Source organism: Artemia franciscana, chromosome 13, assembly GCF_032884065.1.
Source record: "Artemia franciscana chromosome 13, ASM3288406v1, whole genome shotgun sequence".
NCBI lineage: Eukaryota > Metazoa > Arthropoda > Branchiopoda > Anostraca > Artemiidae > Artemia > Artemia franciscana.
In genome coordinates this window covers 14,771,169-14,783,815 of record NC_088875.1, presented here as the reverse complement: position 1 = coordinate 14,783,815, position 12,647 = coordinate 14,771,169, and the positions used below count along the sequence as shown (strand labels likewise).

Here is a 12,647-nt window from a genome sequence, read left to right as displayed (position 1 = left end):
GTTCAGGAAAAATTTGGGCAGCCCTTCAATTTTTTCGCTTCGCTTAGAAAGAGCACTAGAATTTTTTATTTCCATTCCAGTGAGCCGTCTCCTGAACTTCTAGGATCATTGGTTTTGATACGATCATCCCCGAGGAAAAAAAAAAAACAACAACAAATAAACCCTTATCCATGTCCTTTCTTCTGGTAAAACAAAATGCAAGATTCCTCATTTTTGCAGATAGAACCTTGAAACCTCTATAGTAGGGTATTCTGATGGTTTGATTTTCATGAAGATCACTTGAATTTTGGAGTGTTCCCCCCTTCTTCGAAAATTAGGCAAATTATCTTAGACTTTTAGTTTTTAATGGGTAACATTAAATTTAATGAATTTTTATATATTTGGAATCGGCATAAAAAGCCAATTCTTTTGATGATTAATTGCTATCAATAATTTTTTTTTCAGTTTCGGTAACTATTGGGCCGAATCGCTCCTTACTCACAGTTTGTTACCACAAATTCTTTGAAAGGCGTTATTACCATCTTCCGAGGTATCTTCAATTTGGCCAAAATTATTGTATGATTATTTGTAATCTTCGTTACTTTGAACAAAGAGCATTAGAAGTTTAAAGATGAAATTTAAGTTTTTATATGAAAACAAAAATAATTTTTCTATAGTTTTTTGTACTTTTTCTTATTGAATTGCATTAAGCCAAATTTAAAGGAATCACTTTCGATTCCTTTAAAATTGTAATTGTAATGAATTAATAAAATTGTAATGAATTAAAATTAAGTTGCTCCTACTCAGTTTTGTTATGATGTATATTTTAGTAAGTGTAAATGAAAAGTTTTCTTACAGTGACCAACTATTTAAGACACAGTTTCTACTATGAGTCATCCCATGTAATGTCCAACAGATTGTCATTCTTTCCTAGGTTTTCAGTCGTATTTCGTATTCGATTGTTTGAAGTTCAATAAACTGTTTTGTATACACATGGCTGAGTTAATATAGCACCGATATATGACCCTAACACTGCGCTGTCACTAACTGTAGTAGTCTTCAATTCCTCTTTAACCTATAAGAAAGTGCCAACGTTGTTTTTTGTCCCATCTACTTTCTTCTCATACTCTTTTTTTTTATCTGCTCCCTCTCTGTTCTTTGGTTGGAGTTATTAAACTTATATTATCTTTTTTTAGAATTTCAACAAAGCTGGAGAAGGCTGGACTTACAAGACACCGCTCAAAAGAAGACTGCACTTGTGATACTCCTTCATTCCCTCTTTTTCTTTGAAGTTAAATTATTTAATGGCTTGTTTGCTCTGCGCTCCATTAGTCATATTGTGTTGTTTTTTTTGTTGTTCCAAGCTAGTTAATTATTTAACAATTTTAGGTTTTTGCTTCTTTTCTTTTTTTCTGACAGAGTGGCCATGATTAAATGTGTCAAATATTTTGAGTTTTGATGTCCATTTTTCTAGAAATACAAGACCGCAGATTACTGTGGTAATTTGGTATAACGTGTTGTCTTTCGCTAAATTGAGGATTCGTATTTTAGTCGTTTTGCGAAAATGAGTGAGGCCGTTTCCTAAGTGTGATTAAGCCTCTTGACCCCCCCCCCCTCCAAAAGAGGAAAGAAAAAGAAAAGGCAGAATTTTGTCGAAAACTTTTCTCTAAAAGCCATGGCTCTTTTTATTAGGGGTTTGTTAGAGCTGCTCAGAACTCAAGTTTACTATGTTCATACAACAAACACGGGGCAAACTTCAAAAAGAATGACCCACCTTTGAATTATACCTTACCCTAGCAATCACCTGGTTGGGAAAATGTAAAGGATTTTTGGCATTTGCTCATTAGTTTCTAGAACGAAAATATGTCTCGCTACATTACACTATAAACTTTATTAAATCAATTTAACTTTGCAAACCAAGTAGTCTTTATTTTTTTGCATATTTTTTTTAAATGTTCTGTTTCTTTGTTGTTGTTTTTTTTTTTTTTTTTTTTTTTTTGGTCCTCGTTCTTTTGGAATATGTAAGAAATACTTCAAATCTAAGAGTCAGTCAAGTTCTTTGGCACTAGAATATCAACGAATATAGGAAGGTAATCCTTTGAACTTCTGACAGGTTTGCTTATTTGTTAGTGCTGTGTTATTTTCATTACAAATCTATGTTCTTATATATACACACGCATATAAACTTTCTCGATTTTTTACATCTCACTTAAAGTCTGTCGCCCGTTTTTTTCGACAAGCTGAATTTTGTGTGTCTGAGACTAGAGCAGAATTTATAGGACCTTGTATGCAAAAAAATTTAATTTCCTGTATTTTACATGAATAGCTATGAGCGTGTTTTTTTCTGGTGGTCATTACTTTCGAATGTCTGCAAAAGTGCAAAGTCCAGTTTATGCAATATTTACGGTTTGATTGTTCTATTCATTTACTTAGGCTCAAGACATCATAAAGTTCAGACTGCAAGTGAAACCTTTGGGTACAAATTACTGGTGGCTAGCGTTTACTTTCCACAGAAAATATCCTCTGGACAACACATCCCTCTTCCTCACGAAAAATACCCTGGAAACACCCCTGGAGAAACTCCACCCCTCGGTAAATACTGTACCTCCCCCCGGAAAATACTTCCCCTTCCCCAAAGCTGGTTGGTCTCCAATCACTTCCGACTTATAAAAAAAAGACTAGAGCTATCAATTTCTTATCTATTAAGCACCCTCCAAAGTTTCTACGACGATGAGGTGGTAGTTTGGGTGAGGAAGGGGCAGTTCCCCTTCTATACGGAATCAATTTTAATCATTTTGATTAATTGAAAGAGCTGCTTCCCAAGTTTCTACAAGAAGTCATGTTATACGAAACGAAGGACGTTTAGTCAAAAGTCAAAACGAAGGACGCTGCTATCGCTGTTACCCATTTAAAGGATATTAATCTTATTTTTTCAAGGTATTCCAATTGATTTTCTATCATGTGCTGCAATCTGTAGCTTCTTCCCAAGAATATGGCCTTGTTCTTTTGCCTTACACTTTTTACATCATATACGGCTATGAACATCGATTATGTCATTAATTATCCTGCTTATAAAATACTTTTAGGCCTTGTTCTTTTGCCTTACACTTTTTACATCATATACGGCTGTGAACATCGATTATGTCATTAATTATCCTGCATATAAAAATACAGTTTTCCGAAAAATTGATTTGTGGCTCTTCGCTTAGATGATTCCACTGGTGTACCTTACTTTTTGGTTATTGACTGTTTGGTTTGGTTATTTACTTTTTGGTTTATGACTGGTAGTGCTCCGATCACTTTAGTTCATATGAACGAAAGACAAGTTTTTAGGCAGGCCTCTCTTATTTGCCTCGCCTGAAAAGGTTAGGTTTTGTTCTGGTCTTCTAAAAGCCTAACTTTTCCATTAGCTATGTCATTATAATAAATTATTTAAGAAAAACTAGTCAATTTTCTTGCATTAGGTCCCATTCCCCAAGAAACGTAACTAATACTCAAGCCACAACTTCACATAAAGGTTAATTCAGTTAGCAAAATTGTTTACACCTATTTTGAAATTTGTCAACAAAATTAGTTTATGAATGTTTATTAGTTTACCGATTACAAACCGGCGCTAAGTATTAAAAATATACATGTCGAAATCAAAATCTGTCAAGCATGATTTTCATGAACCATGATTATTTCACACCTTTCAAAAAAATAATAAATGAATTATGAGTAATCTCCTTAATTTATGCTGCTTGGGTAATGCCCTGATGTATAATAACATAAAACCCAATAATACTTTTGTATAATCGAACGAACGGCACAGTGGCTAAAGGACTGTCTGCTAGAGATGTTAGATTGAACTTCAAGTCACTCAGCAGCAACGAAATAAAATTCATTCATAAATTTGAACAAGTTACACTGTTAGGAGATTGTCTTTTTCATATCCAGTTACATTTTTTAAAATTAATTTATTTTCTTTTTTATTGAAATAATATTTTTGATTGGCATAGAAAAGAATATTTCAAATATTTTCCATTTTTCAGGTTTGCAACAGTTGCAACAACCTTGTAAGAGGCGAACCACAGCCCATTGTAACCAAATTTGAAAAACGCCTTTAAACAGCCAGATGAAAAAAGTAGCTATCTAACACTGATCAGAAATGGTAACTAATATTTCGGCTAATATTCAAATTTAAATTTTATAACAATAAGAAAGATATTGTGAGATCAAACTAAATCTTAAAACTCCTCTAAAATGGCGTCAGATTGAAATACAAAGTGAGTCATTGGAATCAGTATGGTCGTAAACCTTTTGTAGGAGAATTACAGTTTCTACCTTGAACAACAAGGAAAATCACTTTCTGGCATTTATGCAGCACTATGTTGTTGTTGTTTTTTTTTCACTAGGGGTAACAGGCAATCAGAGCATCAGTAGTGATATTCGATGGATCATTTTAAAGGAAATTGCTACATCTAGTCGCTTTTGTAATCAAAATGCTATTTGTAAAATAAAATTTCTACGAAAAACTGTTTTCGGATACAAGATCGTAGCTGCAACCTAGTAAAAGATCAACGCAGCTAATCATTGTTTTGTATTATCGTAGAAAAAAGTGAGAGATACTTAGTGGCTCGTTAAAAATGAAATTGCTACATATAAGTGCCTTCTAGAATCAACAAAAATACCTGAAAAATTTAAAATAGCGTGGTTGTAGCGGTAGCTGCACTCTATTAAGAGACGAACACTCTTTTACACCCAACACGCCAACATTGTAACATTACTTCCCAGTGTCGGAACACAAAGTACCCCATTAGAATCCTAATTGGAGCCTTGAGATTTTTTTTTACATGCAAAAACGATCTACATAGATCACGCGTTTGAGAAAACTTGTTTAGAGTTTTAATTTTGGAAAAAAGTTAATATAAATGACGTCATATTTATGAGCGCATTTCAAGACAATAGATTACATCATTTCCCTCCCATAAGTGATCATATCCATCTTATATCAATGACGCATGCAACATTACAAAACATAGCTAAGTATAAAATACCAAGTGTAATGAGTATATTTACAAAAGCAGTGTATATGCCTATTTTTTTAGCAGTGTATAATGCCCAGAGGACAAATGTAGTACAACCTAGTTCATCAAATGTGATAATATCAATCCGAACAGCTAAGGTAAAGGGTATTGAAAAAATGTCTGATATGATGATACACAAAAATGAAGAAAAAAGAATAATACATGTAGAATATGTACATCACTTACAATTACGATGTGTCAAAAACGAAAGTGAAGAACAAAGAAATACTAGGGTAGAAGATAAGCGGTAGCAAGAATTAAAAGAGTTAAAAATAAAAGTGAAGAACAAAGAAATTTGCGGTTACAAGACATGCGACAAAGAGGGGCAGAACGAGTTAAACATGAAAGTGAAGAACAAAGGAACATATGGCGAAAAGATATGCTATAGGGAGAACAAAGAAATATGCGGTTAGGATATATGGGGAAGTGAGAATTACAAGCAACAGCAAAAGTCAGAACTTGTCAAAAATGAAAGTGACAGGTCATTGGGACCCTTCAACATTATATGTGAAGTGAGGAAGAATCTTGCATATGACTTATTTAAAGGAGCGGTATAGTTAATTTTAAATGGGGATCATGCAAGTTTCATCGGTGTCGTGGTTGTAAAGTAGCTGAAACCTAGTAAAGAACAAACCACGGCATATAGTAACTATAAGTTAATATCATGGAATCATCTTTGGATTAACTGCTCTTTGGGGTGTGATGCTATATTTGACTTATTTACCTGCCTGGTTGTCTTAGGTTCGTATCTTACTGTTCCAAGTAAGAACAAGAGCTCATATGGCACTTGTGACGAGGTCAGAAGAGCCAAGAGCTCATATGGTATGAGCTCTAGCGAATTTCTAAGAATCAATAGATTGCTTTAAAAAAAATCAGAGGCTTAATACCGGTCGGGATTTAAAATAAGAGCTCTGAGTCACGAAAGCCTTCTAAATATCAAAATTCATTAAGATCCGATCACCCACTCGTAAGTTAAAAATACCTCATTTTTCCTCTCCCTTCAGCCCCTCAGATGGTCTAATCGGGGAAAACGACTTTATCAAGTCAATTTGTGCAGCTCCCTGACACGCCTACCAATTTTTATCTTCCTAGCACGTCCAGAAGCACCTAACTCGCCAAGGCACTGAATCCCACTCCCTAACTCCCCCAAAGAGAGCGGATCCATTCCGGTTATATCAATCACGTATCTACGACATTTATAAGCGTTTTCCGGGATTTCCGGTTTACCCCTCCAACTCCCCCCAATGTCAACAGATCTGGTCGGGATTTGAAATAAGAGCTCTGAGACATGAGTTCCTTCTAAATATCAAATTTCATTAAGATTCGGTAACCCGTTCTTAAGTTAAAAATACCCCAATTTTTCCAAATTAACAACCCCCAGCTCCCCCAAAGAGAAAAGATCCGTTCCAATTCTGTCACTCTCGTATCTATAACTTGTCCTTATTCTTCTCATCAAGCTTCACCCCGATCTCTCCACTCTAAGTGTTTTCCAAGATTTCTGGTTCCTCCCTCCTACCCTCCATGTCCCCAGATCCGATTCGAATTGAAAATGGAGCATCTGAGACATGAGATTCTTCTATATATCAAGTTTCATTAAGATCCGATCACACGTTCGTAAGATTCCTCGATTTTCACGTTTTCCGAGAATTCCGGTTACCCCCACCAACTCCCCCCAGTGTTAACAAATCTCGTCGGGATTTAAAATAAGAGCTCTGAGACATAAGTTCCTTCTAAATATCAAATTTCATTAAGATTCGGTCACCCATTCTTAGGTTAAAAAAAACCTCAATTTTTCCAAATCTGAAAGCATCTGAGCATCTGAAACATGAGATTCTTCTACATATCAAGTTTCATTAAGATCCGATCACACATTCGTAAGATACCTTGATTTTCCCGTTTTCCAAGAATTCTGGTTTCCCCCTCCAACTCCCCCCAGTATCATCGGATCTGGTCGGGATTTAAAATGAGAGTTCTAAAGCACAAGATCTTTCTAAATATCAAATTTGATTAAGATCTGATCACCCGTTCGTAAGTTACAAGTACCTCATTTTTTCTAATTTTTCCGAATTACTCCCCCCCCCCCAACTCAACCAAAGAGAGCGGATCCGGTCCAGTTATGCCAGTCACGTATCTTGGACTTGTGTTTATTCTTCCCACCAAGTTTCATCCTGATCTCTCCGCTTTAAGCGTTTTCCAAGATTTCTGGTCCCCCCCCCCAATGACACTGGATCCGGTCGGGATTTAAAATAAGAGATATGAGTTACGAGATCCTTCTAAACATAAAATTTCATTAAGATCCGATCACTTCTTCGTAAGTTAAAAATACCTCATTTTTATAATTTATCAGAATTAATCCTCCCCCCAACTCCCACAAAAAGAGCGGATCCGTTCCGCGTTATGTCAATCACGTATCTAGGACTTGTGATTATTTTTCCCACCAAGTTTCATCCGATCCCTCCACTCTAAGCGTTTTTCAAGATTTTAGGTTCCCCCCCCCAACTTCCCCAATGTCACCAGATCCGGTCGGGATTTCAAATAAGAGCTCTGAGACACGATATCCTTCCAAACATCAAATTTCATTAAGATCCGATCACTCCTTCATAAGTTAAAAATAACTCATTTTTCAGAATTAACCCCCCCAAATCCCCAAAGAGAGCGAATCCGTTCCGGTTATATCAATCACATATCTAGGACTTGTGCTTATTTTTCCCACCAAGTTTCATCCCGATCCCTCCACTCTAAGCGTTTTCCAAGATTTTAGGTTCCCCCCCCCCCAACTCCCCCAATGTCACCAGATCCGGTCGGGATTTAAAAAAAGAGCTCTGAGACACAATATCCTTCCAAGAAATCAAATTTCATTAAGATCCGATCACCCGTTCTTAAGTTACAAATACCTCATTTTTTCTAATTTTTTCGATTTAACCGTGGTAGATATCAAGTGCCATAAAAACCCATAGTCTTTTTCCTATTTTAAATTATATTTGAAAATTATAGTGAAGACTAACTATAGTAAAGAAATAACTCTAGCCCATAGTAACTAAAATATTATATAATTTGCATGATGATAATAAATCATCATTTGCATGGTGATGCGAAACACTTATCTTTTGATAAGATAATGCATCACAAATCATGACTGTTGTGGTACCTGCAACCTATTAATTTACAACAAAGTAAATTCCCAAAACCCGAGTTTGGCCAGTCTAAATATAATAAAAATCGAAAAACCTTTATATTAAATAACGAATTAAAACACGGTCAAAACTCTCCGACCCTAGAAGGGTTATTGCCCAAAGACGAACTCCCAAAATCTTATTTTGATCAACAAAAACAATAATAAAAAGCGGAATAAGTTTACACTAAGGATAAATGAAATCTCTGTCAAGCTCCCAAACCCTAGAAGGGTTAGTACCAGAAGACGAACTCCCAAAATCTGAGATTGATCAATCCAACAACAATGAAAATCAGAGAAAAATTTCATATCAAATAAAACAGAAAACCCAGTCAAACTCTTAAACCCTAGAAGGGCTAGTGTCCTAAGACGAACTCCAAGATCTTAGTTTGATCAATCACAAAAAAACAAAACTTCGAAAAAGCTTTATACTAGAGAAAAGTGAAAACACAGTTAGAAGAGCTAGTGCCCTAAGACAAATTCCGAAAATCTGAATTTGATCAATCCAAAAGTAATGAAAAGCAGAAGAAGCTCTATATTAAAGTAAAATTAGAACACAGTCAAACGCCCAAACCCTAGGAGGGTTAGTGCCCTAAGGAAAACTCATAGATCACATTTAAAAGGTTTATCGCCTATATGCAATCTTTGATGCGTATTCAAATGGCTTGATGAGTAAAGCTTTTCCTGCATAGATCACATTTAAAAGGTCTTTCGCATGTATTCAATCTTTGAAGTTTATTCAAATAGCTTGATGTACAAAAGCTTTTCTTGCACTGATGACATTTAAATGGTTTTACACCAGTGCATTCTTTGATGCAAATTCAAACTGCTTGATTGAGAAAAGCATTTCTTGCACAGATCACATTTAAATGGTTTGTCGCCGGTGTGCACTCTTTGATGTATATTCAAATAGCTTGATGTAGAAAAGCATTTCTTGCAGAGATCACATTTAAATGGTCTGTCGCCTGTGTGCACTCTTTGATGTATATTCAAATGGCTTGATGTAGAAAAGCTTTTCTTGCACTGATGACATGTGAATGGTTTGTCGCCTGTGTGCACTGTCTGATGCTTATTCAAATGGCTTGATTGAGAAAAGCATTTCTTGCACTGCTGACATTTAAATGGTTTGTCGCCGGTGTGCACTTTTTGATGTATATTCAAATGGCTTGATGTAGAAAAGCTTTTCTTGCACTGATGACATTCAAATGGTTTTTCGCCTGTGTGCATTCTTTGATGCACATTCAAATTGCTTGATCGAGAAAAGCATTTCATGCACTGATGACATTTGAATGGTTTTTCGCCTGTGTGCATTCTTTGATGCACATTCAAATTGCTTGATCGAGAAAAGCATTTCTTGCACTGATGACATTTAAATGGTTTTTCGCCTGTGTGCATTCTTTGATGCACATTCAAATTGCTTGATCGAGAAAAGCATTTCTTGCACTGATGACATTTGAATGGTTTTTCGCCTGTGTGCATTCTTTGATGCACATTCAAATTACTTGATTGAGAAAAGCATTTCTTGCACTGCTGACATTTAAATGGTTTGTCACCGGTGTGCACTTTTTGATGTATATTTAAATGGCTTGATGTAGAAAAGCTTTTCTTGCACTGATGACATTTGAATGGTTTTTCGCCTGTGTGCATTCTTTGATGCACATTCAAATTGCTTGATCGAGAAAAGCATTTATTACATAGATCACATTTAAAGGGGTTTTCACCTGTATGCAATCTTTGATGATTATTCAAATAGCTTGATGTAGAAAAGCATTTCTTACACACATTACATCTATACTTTTTTTTCTCTCTATTTATTTCTTTATGCCTTCCTAATTTTATGTTCTGTATACTGTGCAAACGACTGTCCAAAAAGGTTTCTTGATCAATAAAAGCCTCTTGTTCCAATTTCAATTCCAATGGACTTAAGCAGTCAATTCCAGACAGATTATGTGAAAGAACTAATGATGCATTCTTCTGTAAGTTTAGTTCTGAAACACTTGATTGAAAGTGACCCTGTAACACTAGGTGTGTTCTCATATCACCATTACATTCTTGTAGACAAATGGGACATCTCTTCGTCTCTCCCATTTTGTGTTCCAAGAAATGGGCAACAAAATCTCTGTAACTACGAATTACAGCAGGACAGACGTCACACTCTATTGGTGAAAGTTTTTCACAGTCAGTGTCAATATGAAGATCTAGCATCAGAAACGATTTTTTTACCTTTCCACAGGAGTCGCAACGCCAGATGCCAGCTGTTAATTCTTCAATAACCTTCTCTGTCAGCTTTTTTACAACAAGTGTCGGTTCTGGGCCAGAGAGTATTGGTTGACTCACGCTATCAGAATTGTACACAGTTGAAATAATCATTCCTATAGTAAAGAAACTTTTTTAAATGAAATTAATAAAACAAAAAGAACATACAAATTGACATTAAAAAAATGAAATAAAGAATTCTCTTGATAAGTAGTATAAAATTGGGATCTAAATAGTCTTTCACTGGTTCTATCAGGTTGTTTTGATAATGAAATGAATAGAACTTCAAATTACTTTCGTTTCATAGAGTAAATAGAGTTAAAATAATAAAAATTAATCTTTGTCGGCTTTAAAACTTAAAACGTATGAAAATCATTCGAGGTGTGATACAAATCAAAACATTATGTTCTTTGAAAGTTTTCAACGAATAATTTTATCAGCAATCTTCAAACTTTACTTGTATCATCATAAAAATAAAAAAAATATGATTTTTTTTTTAGATAGATAAACTTTTATTTTTACCAAAATTTTCATGGCACTGCCAATTTTTTTTTTTTGGCATTGTCACATTAATAAGCAACACAAAAAAAAAACACTAATCAATCCTCCTGACTTTCGTTATACGTTTTTACAAAACTAGGTATAAAACTCTTCGCTAACCGCTGGTGGGTACAGCGTACCGACTGAAGTTTCTCAACAGGCCCTACAACCCTGCGCGGTAGTCGTTTTGTTGTGGATTGAGGGGGAGAAAGGGTTTTGTGGATTCAGAGATTTTCTTCCGAAGTCCATGCAGAGTTTCTTTCTTCTTTTTTCCAGAATTTGCATTTAAAACTTTGTTAGTGGTTCTTCATACGACATTTCTGCCTGCTTCGAAACTATCATTAGAGCTCTTTTCTGAACTCTGTCGAGCCTGGCGCTTTGCTCAGCCGTCAGTCCAAAATACCATACAGGAGCTGCATATTCTAGAATTGGGCGAATAAAAGAAGTAAATATTCGGAGGAGGTGATCTGGAGGGGCACTATGTTTCGAAATAAGCTTGAGCATCTGCAGCCCAGGATTACACCTTTTTATTAGACGAGTTGTGTTTGCTTCCCATTTTAAATCACTGGTAATAATAACTCCCAAGAGATTAATCTTACTGACTAAGAGAATCAGAGATAGTTGGTAGGAAATTTGGTTCAGAAGAATTTAAAAATGAAATTATTAAAATAGAAGATTTACTGTTATGTTTGAAACGGAGACTTTAGTTTTCACGTTATCAATTAAAATTTAAGCTTTGCTACATTCATTTGTTTCACAAATTTCTCCAAGTTTAAGGTCATCAGCATATGTCCAACAGTCTTCACAATCATTAGCAATATCATTAATCATAACTAGAAAAAGAATAGGACCCAGGATCGTACCTTGAGGTACACCACAAAAAACTGGCTCAGGTTCAGAGAAAGACTTATATTTTAGAATTTGGAACCTATTTATTAAAAAACTCTGAATAATTTTGCAGGGTTCACTCTAAAATCAATAAAAAGCTCAGAAATAAGCTTTGTTGAGTTTTGTTGAATTATACAATAGCTAGGAAAACTAGTCATTGATTTTATTTGTATCTATTTATTTTTCTTTTTGACTTTTTCACTAAGTTTTGACTCGTTTTATTTATGTATTTGGTACAATTGATTATGTTTGGCGTGAAGGTCAAATTCTTTGGATATTATTAGTGCCGGTGCTATTTGAGACAAGTCAAATTCAGCAACCATACTGTGAAAGTACTATGAAAGTCAGCAGCCTCGTATAAGAAGGGTTATTAATTTTATTTTTATCTATTTGTTTTTCTAATTCACTTCTTCACTACGTTTTGACTCGTTTTACTTATGTATTTGGTACAATGGATTATGTTTCACATGAAAGTCAAATTCTTAGGGTATAATACATATGTGCTGATGCTATTTGAGGAATGAAATTTAAATTCAGCAACCATACTGAGAAAGAAATTTTTCAATTAAATTTTATTCTATTCTACCTCGAATAAGAGGGGTTCAGTTATATAAATTTTCATTCTCTCTATTCTGTAATTTCACCAAAAAGAATGATTTTTAGTGCCATCTATTCATTCATAGTCGCTTATATAATAAAGCTTAGACTTTTCCTTAGAGAATGATCTAAACTTGCTTTAAAATTGA

The 12,647-nt window shown here is 34.8% G+C and overlaps 2 protein-coding genes across 2 annotated transcripts in view; one reads left to right on the top strand and one right to left on the bottom strand.

Moving 5' to 3' along the window:
* The window catches only part of LOC136034567 (oxysterol-binding protein-related protein 9-like), a 176,211-nt gene extending 174,780 nt beyond the window's left edge, over positions 1–1,431 (top strand). Inside the window, exon 15 of the mRNA XM_065715810.1 lies at positions 1,176–1,431. Within this exon, the coding sequence (XP_065571882.1) occupies positions 1,176–1,241 (66 nt within the window). The 3' untranslated portion in view covers positions 1,242–1,431. The remainder of the gene's footprint in view (positions 1–1,175) is intronic.
* Positions 1,432–8,732: 7,301 nt separating this feature from the next.
* Positions 8,733–10,591, bottom strand: LOC136034568 (zinc finger protein ZFP2-like; the record flags this gene model as incomplete). The annotated part of the gene is given in 2 exon segments (XM_065715812.1): positions 8,733–9,018; positions 9,020–10,591. Coding segments are annotated over 2 exon segments (1,713 nt in total). The 3' UTR covers positions 8,733–8,873.
* Between the last annotated feature and the right edge of the window lie 2,056 nt (positions 10,592–12,647).